Genomic DNA, 17272 nt, shown 5'->3' on the forward strand with positions numbered 1-17272 from the left:
CTGGCTGGCTGCAGGCACCCAGGACCCGAGCCGGCTTTACCCAGGCCCGTTGCAGCCACAGGGGACCGTGGGCGGGTGGCTTGTCCTTCTCCTGAGCCGCAGGCACAGCTGCTGGTGCCCAGGACCACGAAGACTGTGGGGTGTGCAGATTGCCCCTCTCCCAGGCTGCAGGCACATCTGCTGGCACACGGGACCACAGGGTGTGTGGCTTGTCCCTCTCCCGGGCCAGGCCGCAGGTGCAGGCACAGGCTGCACGTGCAGGCGCAGGCGGGCAGCTTGCCCCTCTCCCGGGTCACAGCCTGGCTGGTCCCCATTCCTCTTTTGCAAGCTCATTTGTGCCTGGCTGGTCCCCATTCCTCTTTTGCAAGCTCATTTGTGCCTGGCTGGTCCCCATTCCTCTCTCTGCAGAGTTGAGTGTCTGAGCCGTTACAATGTGACAGCGTGAGGGTGTGAGGACCATTTGCATATTAGCTCTTTATTATATAGGAAAAGGTCCTTAAGAGGTAAACAAAACAAAAGCTTAGGAGCTGTGTAACAATTCCAGGTTCCAAGAACAGGCAGAAATTTCTTCCATGAGTACTTATATAGACAATAATTTGTAATGTATTAAATCATATCCTCAATAGGATCCTTATAATTAATACGTTTTTATGGGATTATATCTATACTATCCTTCAATAGATAAATACTAGGCCAAAATTTAATACTTACCACTTATCTTTAAATTTTGTGAAGTGCAATAGTAATCATGTTCATCCTTAACTATTTCAGATTAATTGATGTCACCATAAGTTTCATTGATTACATGAAATTCAGTTCATCTATGTATAGTCTTCAGAGTTTGTATGTTCAAATGTTTATAACAATAAAAAACTAAATTTTACTGAAACCCCGAGAGAAGGATCTGGGAGACATGATAAACTTTCTCTGAAAATGTCAACTTAGCATGCTTCTGGGACCAAAAAAGCAAAGAAAAGGAAGGCTTTCTGATCAAACAAACAAACAAAACGGTCCTGTCTCAAGGGGGCAGACAAAGAATAGTACCAGGTGAGGATTACACAGCTCATTAGGGTTATGTTTTAAGACAAAGCTATAACCACGCAGCCTAAATTGACAACTTAAATACAAATATAGCAGCATAAACTGTGAATTCTTTCATTCATCGCCCTACTTCGCTTCATGGACTATTTCTACATAGTTTATCCCTAATTCCAGCCCTGCTGGGAATAACTAATCTTACTGATCTATAGCACAAGCACACTTACAAAAAGATTTTATATCTATATGTGGTCTTAGTCTGTTCAAGGTGCTGGAACAAAACACCATAATCTGAGTGGGTTATAAACAGCAGAAACGTATTTCTCACAGGTCTGGAGGCTGGGAAGTTCAAGATCAAAGTGCCAGCAGATTTAGTGTCTGGTGAGAGCCCGCCTCCTCATTTACTGCCGCCTTCTCATTGTGTCCTCTCTTATAACCCTCCCAAAGACGCCCACCTCCAAATACCATCACCTTGAGGGTTGGGATTTTAACATATGAATTTTGGAGAGACCTATACATTCAATCCATTGCATACAGATATACAGGGTGTGGCAAAAGTAGGTTTACAGCCATTCCTATGGAAAATAATGCAATAATTAATAAAGAATACAAGAGTAAACTGTTTGCATGTACTCAACACTGTAAACATACTGTTGCCCTACCCTGTACACATACATACATATATAATATCACAAAGATACATTTAAAATCTATACAGTAGAAAATACTCTATCATATAATTCACACACTAAATATCATCATGTTATATAAGAAAATGAAGATTGCTAAGCCCTCTCTGCCTGCAAAGTTCGTCTGAATCACTTTCAACCAACAGCACTGTCCTGAGGAGGTCTGTCCACCTCCTCCCAGTGAGTCAACTGTGTCATCTTCGTATCTATGCAGTGAACTCAGACAGACCTACACTCTGCACTGATAGCTCCCTGCAGAAGCTGTTGGCCAGTGACATAGTTGGGTTACTGAGGCCTTTTTCACCAGACTATTAAAATTACTCTGATTGGCTACCTCTTAGGAAAAACTTGGGTCATTAAGTAACTCTTCCCACCTATATTTTGAGTTCATCGCTGAAAGCAAAGTCTTATCTTCCACATTAATTTGGGGCTCGGTAGCAGTTGCTGTTTCTACCTCCCAGAAATGTTACTAGTTCTTTCCTAAGTCTTTGATAGAGGATCATAATTCCTTCTCTTCACCAGAGGTGGTTTTTAGGGGTCTGACATGATCCGAGGTAAGGACAGATCCGTAATTCCAGCACACAAATGTACTTGACCGCGAGCTCTTTCACTGTGGGGTCTGCAGCTAATTCCACTCTAGGTCTCTGCACTTAGCTCACGGTGCCTGGCACAAGTGGTGAGCCCAAAATAAGGATGAACTTGAATATGCAAATAATTTATCATGAGAAATAGAACAACGAAGGGTATCTCACCATCTCAGCTAATCAACGTAATTGCTTCTGAGAGAGAAATCAAATTGTGGTCAGAAGATAGCCTTGATACAATAAGAAAAACGATCTGAAGACATTTTTAAGGATACTGTCATTAAGCTGGAGTACCCTTGTAAATCACCTCATTAGGGACAGCATGTGGCAGAAATATGCTGGCCAAATGAATGACATTAATAGGTACAGTTGATAAGAATTTTTGTGTAGATTTCAGGAAGACGGGGGCAAGTGGAAGTACAATTTTTCTGTTTTTCCAAATCCTCACGTAAAAACAGGAAGAGCAACCAGATAGCAAAGTCAAACATGTATTGAACAATATTCACTTAAAAACTAGTGGCCCAGTGCATGAATTCATGCACATTGAAAGGAAATTAATTAGAAGAAATATTTTATATCACTACCCTTTCTCTATAATAGAAGTGCCAACCAAATTCATGATCGACAATGACAGATCAAAACACACACGTGTGATCAGCACCAGTGAGAGCTTTATATGTATCATGCATGTGCAAGTCAACTTAGCCTTTTATAGATATAGATAAACTTGCTTAATTAGACCTGCTTTCTGCTTTAGCTAAACTTTTCCAGCCCAGTGAAGCACCCCAACTTCTCTTTCAGGTAATTGTCAATAACACAGCAGTAAATATCAACACGAAGCAGATTATTGTTATAGATCACGCAGGGAGAAAAAAGGGTAAAATATTTAACTGCAGCAGTGTTTGACTATATTCTGCGCAGTGAGAAAACCTGAAGTCATTTTCAAGGTCCACCATTTCTTACTTCTTTTCAGCGGGTCAAGTTTCTAAGCTTTCTAAATTTCCATTTTCTGGCTAATGAAAATAAAATAGGATTCTATCAAGTCTCCTATCTACCTACTCCAGGACTTTTGTGAGGATCAAATGAGATGAGGCACGGGAAAACACTTCACAAACATTTGGTTAAATTGTGAAATGTTTGCACCTGGCTATCAAGAAAGTCTGGTTCCTGGGCTGAAGAAACTCCAAGGAGGCTGGTTGCTAGGGAGAGGAAGCCAGGCATTGCTATGTGACGTCATTACCTCAGCGACCGTTTCTGGGCTGAACTGGGCAGTGGACCGCATTTTGCACCATGGGGTCTCGGCAGCTCTGACAGCAATTTGGTGGGCTGTTGCTCCGGGATGGTAGCAGGGCCTGTGTCCCACTTGGGGGAATCCAAGTGTTGGTTTGTCGGTGCCAAGTCCATAGTGCCATTTATTTATTTATTTATTTGGCCATTTATTTTTAAACTAGAGGCCCAATGAATGAAGATTTGTGCAAGAATAGGCCTTACTTCCCCTGGCTGCCAGCACCCGCTTCCCTCTGGCACCTGGGACCCAGGCCTTCGCTCTGGCTGCGGCCTTCCACCTTCCCTCCAGGCCAGAGCTGCCTCCCACCCACTCAGGCTGGTTCTGTAGCCACCAGCCAGAGGCCGGCCCTCAGCAGCCAGCCGGGGCTTTCGGGAGGCTTGGCTTCCTTCATCGCTAAGGTGATGAAGGAAGCCAAGCATTCTGCCCAAAAGAAGCCAAGCATCCCCCCAGCTCCGGCCAGCTCCGTGGCTATGGGCGCCACCATCTTTGTCGTGGAGTGATGGTTAATTTTCATATTACCCTTGTATTAGTATAGATCAGTGATGGCGAACCTTTTGAGCTCAGCGTGTCAGCATTTTGAAAAACTCTAACTTAACTCTGGTGCCGTGTCACATAGAGAAATTTTTTGATATTTGCAACCATAGTAAAACAAAGACTTATATTTTTGATATTTATATTATATATTTAAATGACACTTAACAAAGAAAAATCAACCAAAAAATGAGTTCACATGTCACCTCTGACACGCGTGTCATAGGTTCGCCATCACTGGTATAGATGGCCAGTGTGCGTCACGACAGCTCCTGCATTGAGCATCTTCCCCCTGGTGGTGAGTGCACATCATAGCTACTGGTTGGACGGATGGACACTTAGCCTTTTATATGTATAGATTGAGTGACAAGGTATGCTTCCAAACCACTGAATGCCGATGGGTGCTGGAGAACCACTAACAGCCACAACCTTATGTGGCACTGATGTCCCTTTAGTAAGAAATCAACCAGCTGCTGACGGGTTTGAGAACAAACCCCTTTACCAGTGCAGGTCCTCCAGGAAGGAGACGTTGATGTGGAGTCAGGAGTGTCAGGAGAGGGCAAACAATGAGAGAAAGTGCTGGGGATGCAATCAAAATGAGCTGAAGAGAGAAAAGGAACATCTAGACCAAAGTAGTGCAGGTAAACAAAGCAGAAAACCCCAGAAAGCTAGTCACCATATTTTTAAATTTAATGATGTATTTTACTCAAGCCACTATATTCAAAATAATATAATTTAAACATGAAATCAATATTAATTAGATCATTTACTTTTTTTGGCTAGTCATCACATTTTTAAAAATATGTTTTTATTGATTTCAAAGAGGAAGGGAGAGGGAGAGAGAGAGAGAATCATCAATGATGAGAAAGAATCATTGATTGGCAGCCTCCTGCACACCCCCTACTGGGGATTGAGCCTGCAAGCTGGGCATGTACCTTTGACAGATTGAACCCGGGACTCTTCAATCCACAGGTCGACGCTCTATCCACGGAGCCAAACTGGCTAGGGCAAGTCACCACATGTAACACCACATATAACAAGGAGCTCTGTGCCATCTCTGACTCTTCCACATCACTCTCCCACCTTTTCTAAATCCTCGCCTGAGGATATGTTTTTATTGATTTTGAGAGAGAGAGAGAGAGAGAGAGAGAGAGAGAGAGAGAGAGAGAGAAAATATCAACACAACATATAACATAATATTCACAGATTCCAGGGTTGGGATGCAGACATGTTTGGGGGACCATTATTCTGTGTATCACAATGGATTTCTCAAAAAAATTTAACTAGTAAATAGCTGGCAGGAGCTAGAAAATATTAGGGAGGTATGCATCTCCACACCTGCTACTTCCTTCCCGAGGGAACTCGCTAACTGTAATTGCTGATTCTCTCTGCTCAGAGATGGACTGATTTATCTAGTGGTAAATTTGAGAGGAACAGATTGAGCTTGAATGGCTCAGAACCCCCCTTCCTCCTTTTGGGAGTGAGATGCTTATAGGAAGCACTAGGTTCACTGCTCCCCAGGGCCAGCCCTGGAAGGAGGGTTAGGGTGAGCCTTACCCTAAACCTGGGCTTTCCTTCGTAGGGGCTCAATATCTCTTTGGGCCAATGGACCTACAGCCACGTCAGAAGATTTGGTGATATCAGTAAGAAAGGTGACATTTTGGCCCCATGTCCCAGCTTTCTTATTTCTCAAACTGTTCAGAGTCCAGGTACAAAAGAGAAGTACCTTTGTTGAGACTCCAGCACAGACCTCAAGAGGACACAGCTAATTCCTGTGATGCAATTTATTTCCCCAGGATGTCCCATTTCTCCATAAGTGGTTTTTGAGGATAGCGTTTATGTCGGAAACAGTATATAGCCTGGTGATGAAGAGTGAGGGTGTGTATTGTGACAGCCAGGGTTCAAATGGTGACTCCACCACTTACATATTGTGCCTCCATTTCCTACCTGTAAAATGGGAATGTTAATGCCTACTTGATAGAGTTGTTGTGAGTAGTGAGATCATAGAAGTCAAGCACTTAGAAGAGAGCCTTTACCACAGTGCACGTTGTAAGCATTCAATGCATGCTCTGTATTGTAATCCTTATACCAAGTCGTGCCCCATGTTGTATATGGCACAGAAATACTAAAACAGTGTATTTTAATCAAATAAAACAGGGTTCTCTGCAGCAGGGACAATGGCTTACCCACTTACTTAGCATGGAACAGAGCTTATTGCATGTTTGCTGTGTGAAGAAATAAAATGGGAAATGAAGTTGAAAACTAAGGTAAGAAAATCATTCTGCCACATGACACAATTTGTTTTACTAAACCTAACAGCGAATAATAGGACTTAATTTCCACTTGGTCAGAAATTCAAACAAATATATGGGTTGGTTTTTTTAAGTAATGGCAAATGCATTCTGTCTGATTTTGCATCAGAAACTGTATTCCAAGGATAATCTCAAAGCATTTCCCTATTGCCCGATGCAATCATGAGGCATTTGCTGCCCTCTCGTGGAATCAATTGCATATTGCACATAAAGGTGACATCTTAGTCAACTAAGTGACTTAGCTTCTTAAAAAATAAAACAATTTTCCTACTCAAATATTTTTTTCGAAATACTCATACATATTCAAAAAATGTCTCAAAGTTTGCATTAATATCTCAAGTAACAAATGTATTTGCATTCATAATCTAGACTCTGGGAAATCAGTCATATTAAGTACAATGTTTCACTTTTTAAATTTTGCATCAATTGTAATAAACTGCAAAATAAATAGACTTAAAAATTGAAGCTAAAAAAGTCACAAGTGAATAATGCCATTTTAAATTCTAACAAGTCTCAAAGGTAGTTCAGTTCCACTACTACTGAAATATGTGTGGTTAATCCCTCTGGCTTGTAACTTCAGTTTTCAATTCAATTTACATTGCCAGCGTTCTGCAGAGGAATCAGAGTCCTCAATGCAACCTAAATATTTTTTCTGAGCATCTAGAATGTGCAAAAGTTGGGAACAAGAAGGTAGGTGCAGTATAACAAAATTAAAAAGACATGATCTCTGCATGTAAAGGGAAAGGTTCTTGGGCATATATATATACCACTAAGTAAAATGGAAAGCAAACAATCAGAATATTATGGTACAAATTTGAAGACATACTAGTAGGAGTTTTAAGGGAAGGTTTACTCCAGGAAAGCTTCCTAAAGTAAGTGGTAAATGAATGGGGTCTTGAAGGATGAATGGATAAACCTTTAACAAAAATAAGCAAGGAAAAGTTACCTTAGATCAGATGGAAAAGGTGAACTAATAATACACATGAGTAAAAAGTACAGATTGAATTTAGAAAAGCTGACTAGTCAGGAATGGCGGCAGTGGCAGGTGTATGCAGAAATAAAGGCCAGTTACCAATCCTAGAGGACTTAAATACCATCCAAGAAATATGGACTTCGATCTATCTGCCTTGAACAATTACTGAACATTTTACAAGAGGTTACGATAAGATCCACATTTTTAAAAAAAAAAAAATTGTTGCAGTTCAGAAGACACATTGAAAAGGGGAAAACCTGAAGTTAAGATCTGTTTGAATGCCACGACAGTGGCCCAGGCAGCAGAATCTGAGCTTTAGCTGTAATGATGACAATAGAGAAAAAGATACCGATATGTTTCAGAAAGAAAGCCAAAGTCATTCAACAGAGGATTGATGCAAGTGTGGGGTAAGAGAGAGGAATGAAAACAGGAGGGAATTAAGACTCGGACTCTCGAGTCTCAGCAACCAGAATGATTTTGAAGCCGGGAAGGAAGAGATCACAGAGGAGACAGGTTTTCTTTAGTTCCCATATGTTGTCTAGTTGCCAGATATGGTTAACATACAAAGTTGTTCCAGTATCCACCTCTTATAGATGCTACAATTTATCACCATTTAAATAAAGGAAGAGGAGGGAGGTCAAAAGTACATTTTATGCTCCAATTTCTATAAGTTTTTAACGAAAATCTATGTCACATAATGCCTCCGGGCCTTAGGGTTTTCATTGGTAAAATAAAATTACAAAACCATGATAAGTTTCTAAGGTCCACAGTAGATCTAAATTTTATGATTCTTTAATATTGTGATTAGTTATGGATAAGTGTTTGAGTTGACACAAGGTGATCTAGAGCTTAGAAGCATATGGAAACTGTCCATAAAGAGGTGAAACTGAAAACATGGAAAGGAAGAAAGGCATAAGATCATTCCATAAAGAAAGCAAGGGACAAAGCCTATGGACTGGAGTGGGGGAGAGAGTGTGAGTGAGTGAGTGAGTGAGTGAGTGAGTGAGTGAGTGAGCGGGCGAATGTGTGGACATGCACGGGTATGTGTGTGTAGGTGAGGGGCAGTCCAAGCATGCAGGAGCCCTGGGGGCAGGTGATTTGGGCTCTCCTGGCCAAAGAGCCCCTGCCACTGCCACAGGCATTCCCTGGGCCCCAGAACAGCTCTGGTTCAGAAACCATGCTATCATGAAAAGTTTGCAAGGTCCTTCTTGGAAGGAGGCTAAAGGGAGTGGCAGTGGCTAGTCACCCAGCCTCACCACCCCCAGACTAGCCGTGGCCTGGGCCTAAACCCATGGGCACCCTGCCCTAGGCCCCATGCCCATGTGCCCCAAGGACACAGCCCAGACCCTGTGCACGCCTGCCACAGACACCACTGGGACCCGTGCACCTGCAGTTGACACCTACAGGACCAGCTCTGTGGAGGAAGGCAGTACAGCTCAGAATAGAGATAATTAAGGTGTGAGACTCAAGGCAGGCCCAGCCTCTGGGCTAAGGAGTCCCTGCCAGCTGGACTACTAGGGGCTTCAACCTCTCAGACCTCAATCAGGTTGCCCAGGGCCAGAAAGAGATAGTGACTCACATTGACCTGCACCAGAGAAGCTCCAGGAGTCCCAGGATAGAAACACCAAGGGACCAGATTCAACAACATCAGAGCAAAATCCAGGGAGCTCCACAAATAATGGACCCAAAGTTTTTTGAGTGTGTGTTTGTGGTTTTGGTGGTTGTTTTTTTTTTTTTTTTTTGGGGGGGGGGGGGGGGGGAGTGTGTGTGTGTGTGTGTGTGTGAGTGGATTTTTTGTTTTTGTTTTTTGTTGTTGGTTTGTTTTTTCCCCTTGTTTTCTTTCTTCTCTTTTTCCTTACATATCTCTAATTTCTCTCTTTCCTTTGATTTTATTCTACTTTTATCTCTTTTCATTGTTATTAATTTTCCTTATTTTATTTTGTTTTTCTCATTGTTTTCCCCTTTTACTTTTCCTATCTATATCTTAATATACTTATTATTAATACTAGGGGTCTGGTGCACAAATTCATGCACAGGTGAGGTCCCTCTGGGTGACCTGCAGGGATCAGGCCAAAACCCACAGTCCAATGCCGCCTGCAGCTCCTAGCTGCTGCTCCCACTCATTCTGGCCCCACTGTGCCTGCCATGGGCTCCCACCCAATCAGTTCCTATTGGGAGAGGCTCACACTGCCACAGCAGCACTTGCCAGCCATGAGCCCTGCATCTGGTGCCCTCCTAAGGGAGTGACCTGCGGGATCGGACTAAAGCCAACTCTCTGATATCCCCCGAGGATTCCCAGATTGCGAGAGGGCGCAAGCCAGGCTGAAGGACCCCACCAGTGCATGATTGGGCTGGGTAGGGACTGCGGGAGGGCTCCAGGACATGTCCGGCCCATTTCGCTCAGCCCTGATCAGCTGGACCCCAGCAGCAAGCTAACCTACTGGTTGGAGCATCTGTCCCCTGGTGGTCAGTACAAGTCATAGCAACTGATTGGCTGTCTGCCCCCTGCTGGTCAGTGCACATCATAGAGAGCAGTTGAGCAGCCTTAGCATATCATTAGCATATTATGCTTTGATTGGCTGTTTGGTTGTTCTGCCGTTCAGTCTATTTGCATATTACCCTTTTATTATATAAGATGTTTTAAATACAATATTATTATTTCATTTATTTTCTTTTTTTTTACTTTCAAATACATAGCAATCATTTTATTTTCTTCAGACTATCTCTACTAAAGATTATCTTCTAGCAGTTGGCTTGTTACCTCATTTATTTTTTTTTAATTTTGTTTTATTGCTTAAAATATTACAAAGAGTAGTACATATGTCTCCTTTTTTTTCCCTGCTTGACCTTTCCCCGGCCTCCCCTACCCCTTAGTGTCTTGTATCCATTGGTTATGCTTGTATGCATGCATACAAGTCCTTTGATTGATCTCTTACCTCTCCCACCCTCCCCGGCCTTCCTGCTGTAGTTTGACAGTCTGTTCGATGCTGCTCTGCCTCTGTATCTATTTTTGTTCATCAGTTTATGTTGTTCATTATATTCCACAAATGAGTGAGATCATGTGATATTTTTCTCTGACTAGCTTATTTCGCTTAGCATAATGCTCTCCAGTTTCATGCATGCTGCTGCAAATGGTAAGAATTCCTTCTTTTTTACTGAAGTGCAGTATTCCATAACCTCAGAGGGAAGGTAGGGGAGGGCGGGGTTAAGGGGGAGAGATCAACCAAAGGACTTGTATGCATGCATATAAGCCTAACCAATGGACACAGACGCCAGGGGGGTGAGAGCATGAGGAGGGGGGGAATGGGGAAACTATGGGGGGGATAAGGACACATATTTAATACCTTAATCAATAAAGAGAAAAAAGAGAAATATAGGTTTGCCTGAGGAACATTCTAGAAAGATACATATCAAACACTTTTAATAAATGTTATAACTCAGGTGTAACTCAGATGAATTTTTTCTTTGTGTTTGCTTTTCTTACTTGTCTATGATGATTGCATTTAACTTATAAATGGAAAAAAATCTACAAAAGCAATGCCCCTTCAAAGTTACAAACCATAGCCTTCACCTATTTTACTCTAATGTAGCCCTTATTTGCTCCACACATTTTAAAATAAATAAATAGGGCAGATCACTTGTATATTTATATTCAACAGGCACATTTTGAGCACCTACTATATTCTAGGTACTATTGAATAAGTAATTTTACTTTATGTACCTAGATTCTTCTCTCTGCTCCTAAGTGTGATACCCACTCTTCCTCTCACACATAAATCACAACTATTTGCATTTGGTTGTTAAGTCTTATCTCTAATTAATTAAATGTAATTAAGCCCATATTAAAAGATTATCTGGCAATATACTACCAACCCTTGGCATGCCTCAGTGGTTTTAGGCTTAGGAGAGTCAATCAAATGTTTCATCAGTCACCACCTCTGTATTGCCCAACTCCTAAAAACAGAGTGCTGCTGGTCTGGAGTGGATTCTTCAAGTTTATTTCAAGCAGGGAGGGGCAGATCTCAAAACCTGGACCCTACTGGCCACCACCAACAAGTGAAAATTTTTCTACTTGTTAAATATTCCTTCTCCTGTCTTTCCCCCACCTTCCTTACTCTCTTTCTTTCTGGAGCTCTAATTCCTAATCCTAATCCTAATCCTCCCTTCTGTTATAGGTGTATTAGATGGTGTGATTTTAGAACTTATTCTAACTAAATCTCCTCTTCTCCCTCTAGCCTTTCAGCCATCTATATATATAAAAGCTTAAGTGACCATTGACCATTCTACCAGTAGCTATGACACACACTGACCACCAGGGGGAAGATGCTCAATGCACAGGATGGAAACACGGAATAGAGCAGCCGTTCTCAACCTGTGGGTCGGGACCCCTTTGGGGGTCGAACGACCCTTTCACAGGGGTCGCCTAAGACCATCGGAAAACACATATATAATTACATATTGTTTTTGTGATTAATCACTACGCTTTAATTATGTTCAATTTGTAACAATAAAAATACATCCTGCATATCAGATATTTACATTACGATTCATAACAGTAGCAAAATTACAGTTATGAAGCAGCAACGAAAATAATTTTATGGTTGGGGGTCACCACAACATGAGGAACTGTATTAAAGGGTCGCAGCATTAGGAAGGTTGAGAACCACTGGAACAAACTGATGAATCTCAACGGGAAGGGGGGAGGAGGGAGGGCGAGAAAAGATTAAGCAAAGATCTTATATGCATACTAGAGGCCCGGAGCATGTATTCATGCACTGGTGAGGTCCCTCAGCCTGGCCTGCAGGGATAGGGCCAAAACCAAATCTGTGCACCAGGCCTCTAGTGTATGTATAAATCAACAGAACACAATGGGGCTTGATTTTCCACAGCCAGGATAACTTCCTAGAGGGGATGGGAAACAGCTGCTCACCTGTCCAATGAGATGGAGAAGAGGGTACTCCAGCAGCAATGAACTGTCAAGGGGTGTGTGGGGGCATGGGTGGGGGGAGAGCAAAACTCTCCTCTCTACTCTCTTTATTGTGAGGCAAGATCCACTTGGTAACATGAAGGCTAAACTCTTCCTGGTACCACTGAAAACAGCACCGGCACTGTTTATAAAGACAGGATTAAAAAGTGGTTTTAGAAAATTAAAATTGGCCCTAGCTGGATGGCTCAGTTGGTTGGAGCTTCCTTCACACGCTAAAAGGTTGCTGGTTCCATCCCAATGGGGGTATAGTAGGGAGGCAACTCATTAATGTTTCTCACATCAATGTTTCCCTCTCCCTCTCTCTTCCTCTTTCTCTCTAAAATCATTAAAAACATATTTTAAAAAAAGAAAAAACAACACGAAAAAACCCATATCCTCTGGTGAGGATTAAAAAAAAAAAATAAGACTGAAAATACATAATTTGGCCACATCACCATAATACTGATCAGAGTTTAAAGAAGAATAAATAACATTTAGCAAGACAATTTACTAGCACAGGGGCCAGCACTAATATTAGTATCACTAATACTGTGCTAGGCAACTGTAAGACAAATCAGTTGCAGAGGAAGAATGGATTGTATTTGATGGCAGTAGCCACCACTGTCCAGGAATGCTGCCTTCCTGTGGTTGCCATGAGTGCCATCGCCTGACATTTTTGGTGAATTAGAAGAGCAGTACCTGAAAAATCCGATTTGACATGCACCTCTGCGAACCTCCGCAAGAAAACGAGGAGGGTAGCGATTCACAAAGCCCTGAGGTCTAGACCCTGGGTGGTGGCAACGCCAGAGTATGGTCATCACCTCTTCTCAAGAGAAGGGTGTCCAGACTGCGCATCAGCGGAATCCCTCTCCAGACTCTGCCCAGAGCCAAGGGCAGCCCTTCCCTCAGCAGCTTTGGGAACCCAGCTCACCTTCAGGCAACAGCCCACGCTCCAGAAAGGAAGGAAAGAAGAAAGAACCAGCTCACTGAGGCCCACACAAACCCCGCGGTCATTATTGCCCTGCGTTCCCCAAGTCGCCTAGACAACCCAGACCGGCCCCACCCACAGCAACTTAGACCAATCAGGGACAGGCAGAATATGTGAGAGCCTCCCAAAGAGGCTCCGAGGGGGAATCCTGGGGACCTGAAAGCACAACCACGCACCCAAATGACAGCCACCTAGATGGCCAGGAAGACAACTGGCAGAACCTGTACAAAACGGAGGCAGATAACCAGACTGATCTCAGAACAGCTAACCAGGATGACCTAAGAGTATCTGGCCAGTCTGAACCCAACGTATTTGGCCAAGCAGACCACAAAGTGTCCAAATACAATAGGCACAGAAGATACGATCAGACTGACCTAAAGTGTCCAACCGTTATAAAGTTGCTGATCATAGAGGAACTAATAAGGTTGACCAAAGAATGTCTGAACGGAGAAACAGCAGGACATCTCGCCACGCGAGTCATGCAGAATCTGAACGGACTAACAGTCAGAAGCCTGTTCGGCCCAAAGGACTAACTTCTGAACACACTGATCGCAGACCATCCGGCCATGCTGAGAGCGCTTCTAAACAGACTGACCGCACATCGTCTGTCTCATCTGAACGAAGAGCCTCTGAACAGACTGGCCACAGAAAGTCTGGCCAATATGATCGAAGAAGTTCTGAACCGATTGACCATATGAAGTCTGGCCAAGATGACCGAAGGGTTTCTGCACCGATTCAACCCAGAGAGTCTGGCCAAGATGACCAAGCGGCTTATGACCTGATTGACAGCAGAAAGTCTGGTCTGGTTGAACAAAAAACTTATCAACTGGGTGAACATAGATTGTCTGACCCAATTAGCTACAAATCATCTGTAAAGACTCACCACAAAGCACCTGACCAAATTACTGAACTAGCTGAAGACCAGGCAGCTGAAGACCAAGCTGGTGGCAGCATTCATCAACACCCTAGAGTTATCATGCCTCTCTATCGTGAGTATGAAAAGGTGGAAGATGAAGATGAAGACATAGATGACGACCAGCCTGACCTTGGAGAAAGTGATGAGTATGATGACAAAATACATACCAGCAAGAAGGGCAAAGAAGTTGACTATACATTAGATTCTAAACAAAAAGATTTCAGAGATTCCAAGGTTTCAGATATAAATAAATATAAAAATGATGAATTTATGAAAGCATTCAACGCATTTGATACCAAGGTCACCGGTAATTTACAACCACAAAACCACAACTTTTCCCCAAGATTCCCCTCCATCTCATCTAAAGTGAACTATACCATCGGTCAAGAAAATGGTCAAATCATAGTAACCAAGCCTGTAGGTTAAAGGGGCATTTGATACCCACCTGGGAGGTTGGAAGCCAAGCTAGGGGCCTATAATGGTGGTATGGAGGGCGGAGGTTGGGCACAGGTTGAATCAAGGATGAGAAATAAACCCACATGCTATGATATGTGTGACCTATAAGATTCAGGAAGGACAGGAGAAGGATAGGATATATAGAGATGAGTTGCTTTCTCTGCTACCCTAGGGCTATTCAGGAATGATCAATGAACCAGCATTCAGGAGACCTGGGTTTCAAATCCTGGTTCTGCTGCTAATTCTATAACACTAAGTCACTTCCCCTCTCTAGGCTTCTACCAAAGAAAAGGAATTGGAAGTAAACTGGAGATCCCTATGAAGGGAAAAATAGTTGAAGTAGATTGGAGCAGCCTAAGGTACCTCCCAGGACTTGAGATATATTATATTGCCTGGAGGATCAGCTAGATCTCTCATAATAATGTGTCTTTTTTCCAACTCCTGGTGTTTAGATCCCATCATCACCAGATTCTTCTGATAACAGCAAAAATAAGAACTTCCTGGGGCTTTTTGATTTATTAAAGACTCTTTGGTGGGGGGATATTTCCATTTTAGGATAATACTTCAGGATACCAAGAAGGAAGGAGTTCTATTCAATACCAAAAGAAGCGATTTCCTTCTCTCGTATATCAAGATCCGTATCAAATTTCACTACAATACATGGAGAAACACCACATTCTGCAAATATTCCAGGTAAACCTCTCATTCCCTTTCTTTAATTGTGATTTTTCTAGTAATTATAATGTAAAAAACAAACTTTGACCTGGTTTCCATGTGGTATAAGAAAGAGCCTTTGATAATACAAAGGATATAATCTCATTGAGAAGTCAGTAAGATGTATTTTTTAAAAAGTAGTAAATGATAAACACCAAATGAGTGATACTTACCATGTATGAAGCCATTCAGAAGGATTGGGTAGATTGGTTGATAGGAAAAAAACTTCGCAAAGAGTTAAAAGTTTGAGAAAGACTAGGAAGGAAGAACAAAATATTGGCCATTGAAAAGGAAATAAAAAAGATTTCCAGGCATCATATAATACTTTCAAAAGATAACCAACCTGCGACCATCTAAGAAACCACATTGCTTGGCTGGAAGGGGGGCGGGGGAGGGGGAGGGGGGTGGGGGGAGGGTGTAGAGCGTGAGTAGTTAAGAGTTGCTTCTAATTATAAAAATTTTGAGCCGTATTGACCTCAGGATTTGGGGCTGAAACGTCTTTAAAGTATAACATCCTTGCCCAGCCAGTGTGGCTGAGTGGATTGAGTATTGTCCCATGCACCAAGAGGTTGCTGGTTTGATTCCCAGTCAGGGCATATATTCTGGGGTTGTAGATTCTATCCCCAGTAGGGGTCATGCAGGAGGCAGCTGATTGATGTTTCCATCTTCTCTCCCTCTCCCTCTTCTCTCTCTAAAAAATCAAGATAAACATTTATTTTTTAAAGTATAACATCCTTGGCCAATATAGAATTACAATAAATTATCACATTTATAAAATGTTTACTGTTTGGTGGGTCGTTTTTGTTTACCTGACATGTTTATTTTTATGTTACTATTATTACCCAGCAAAGTACATATCCTATCTAATAAAAGAGAAACGTGGTAATTAGCCGTACATCCGCTACCCTTCCCATTGGCTAATCAGGGCGATATGCAAATTAACTGCCAACCAAGATGGCGGCTGGTAGCCAGGCAGCTTGAAGCGAACATGAGGCTTGCTTGCTTCAGTGATGGAGGACTCCAACGTTCCCCGCCTGCCTTGCCGGCCTCTGAGCTTGCAGTTTGAAACATTGTCACAAATATAGAAGCTAAACAAAACCCCAGAAACCTGCTTTCAGCCAGCCAGGCCTCAGAGCTGGAGTTGAAACAGTGTTTCAATTATAGAACCCAAACAAACCAGATACCTGCTTTCAGCAGCGGAGGCCTAAGAGCTGGAGCCAAGCCTCAGAGCTAAAGTTGGCCCAGAAGAAAAAAAAAAAAAAAAGGAGCGGTTGGGAGCTTCAGTCACCCGCCAGCCTGAAAACAGCCCTCAGCCCCTCACCCAGACTGGCCAGGCACCCCAATGGGGACCCCCACCTGAAGGGTGTGTGACCAGCTGCAAACAGCCATCATCCCCTCATCCAGGCTGGCCAGGCACCCCAGTAGGGACCCCTACCCTGATCCAGGACACCCTTCAGGGCAAACCAGCTGGCCCCCACCCATGCACCAGGCCTCTATCCTATATAGTAAAAGGGTAATATGCCTCCCAGCACCGGGATTAGCGGAGCCACGAGGCCTCCCAGCACCGGGATCAGCGTAACAGGGGGCAGCGCCCAAACCCCCTGATTGCCCTGCGGCTCTGTGTATGACAGGGTGCGGGGCCACAACCTCCCTATCCGCCCTGCTCTGTTCGTGACAGGGGAAGGTGCCCCAACCCCCTGATCAGTCCTGCTCTGTGCCTGATAGGGGGGGCTCCCCAACCCCCTGATCGCCCTGAAGCTCTGTGTGTGACAAGCTGCGGTGCCCCAACCCCCTGATCGGTCCTGCTCTGTGTGACA

At 43.2% G+C, this 17272-nt stretch overlaps 1 protein-coding gene across 1 annotated transcript in view; it reads left to right on the plus strand.

Moving 5' to 3' along the window:
* The first annotated feature begins 8729 nt into the window (after positions 1–8729).
* The window catches only part of TEX55 (testis expressed 55), a 47500-nt gene continuing 38957 nt past the window's right edge, over positions 8730–17272 (plus strand). The window contains exons 1-4 of the mRNA XM_036348540.1: positions 8730–8844; positions 13565–13718; positions 13925–14702; positions 15297–15434. Of these exons, the coding sequence (XP_036204433.1) occupies positions 8730–8844; positions 13565–13718; positions 13925–14702; positions 15297–15434 (1185 nt within the window). The remainder of the gene's footprint in view (positions 8845–13564; positions 13719–13924; positions 14703–15296; positions 15435–17272) is intronic.

Source organism: Myotis myotis, unplaced genomic scaffold, assembly GCF_014108235.1.
Source record: "Myotis myotis isolate mMyoMyo1 unplaced genomic scaffold, mMyoMyo1.p scaffold_m19_p_2, whole genome shotgun sequence".
NCBI classification, from domain to species: Eukaryota; Metazoa; Chordata; class Mammalia; order Chiroptera; family Vespertilionidae; genus Myotis; species Myotis myotis.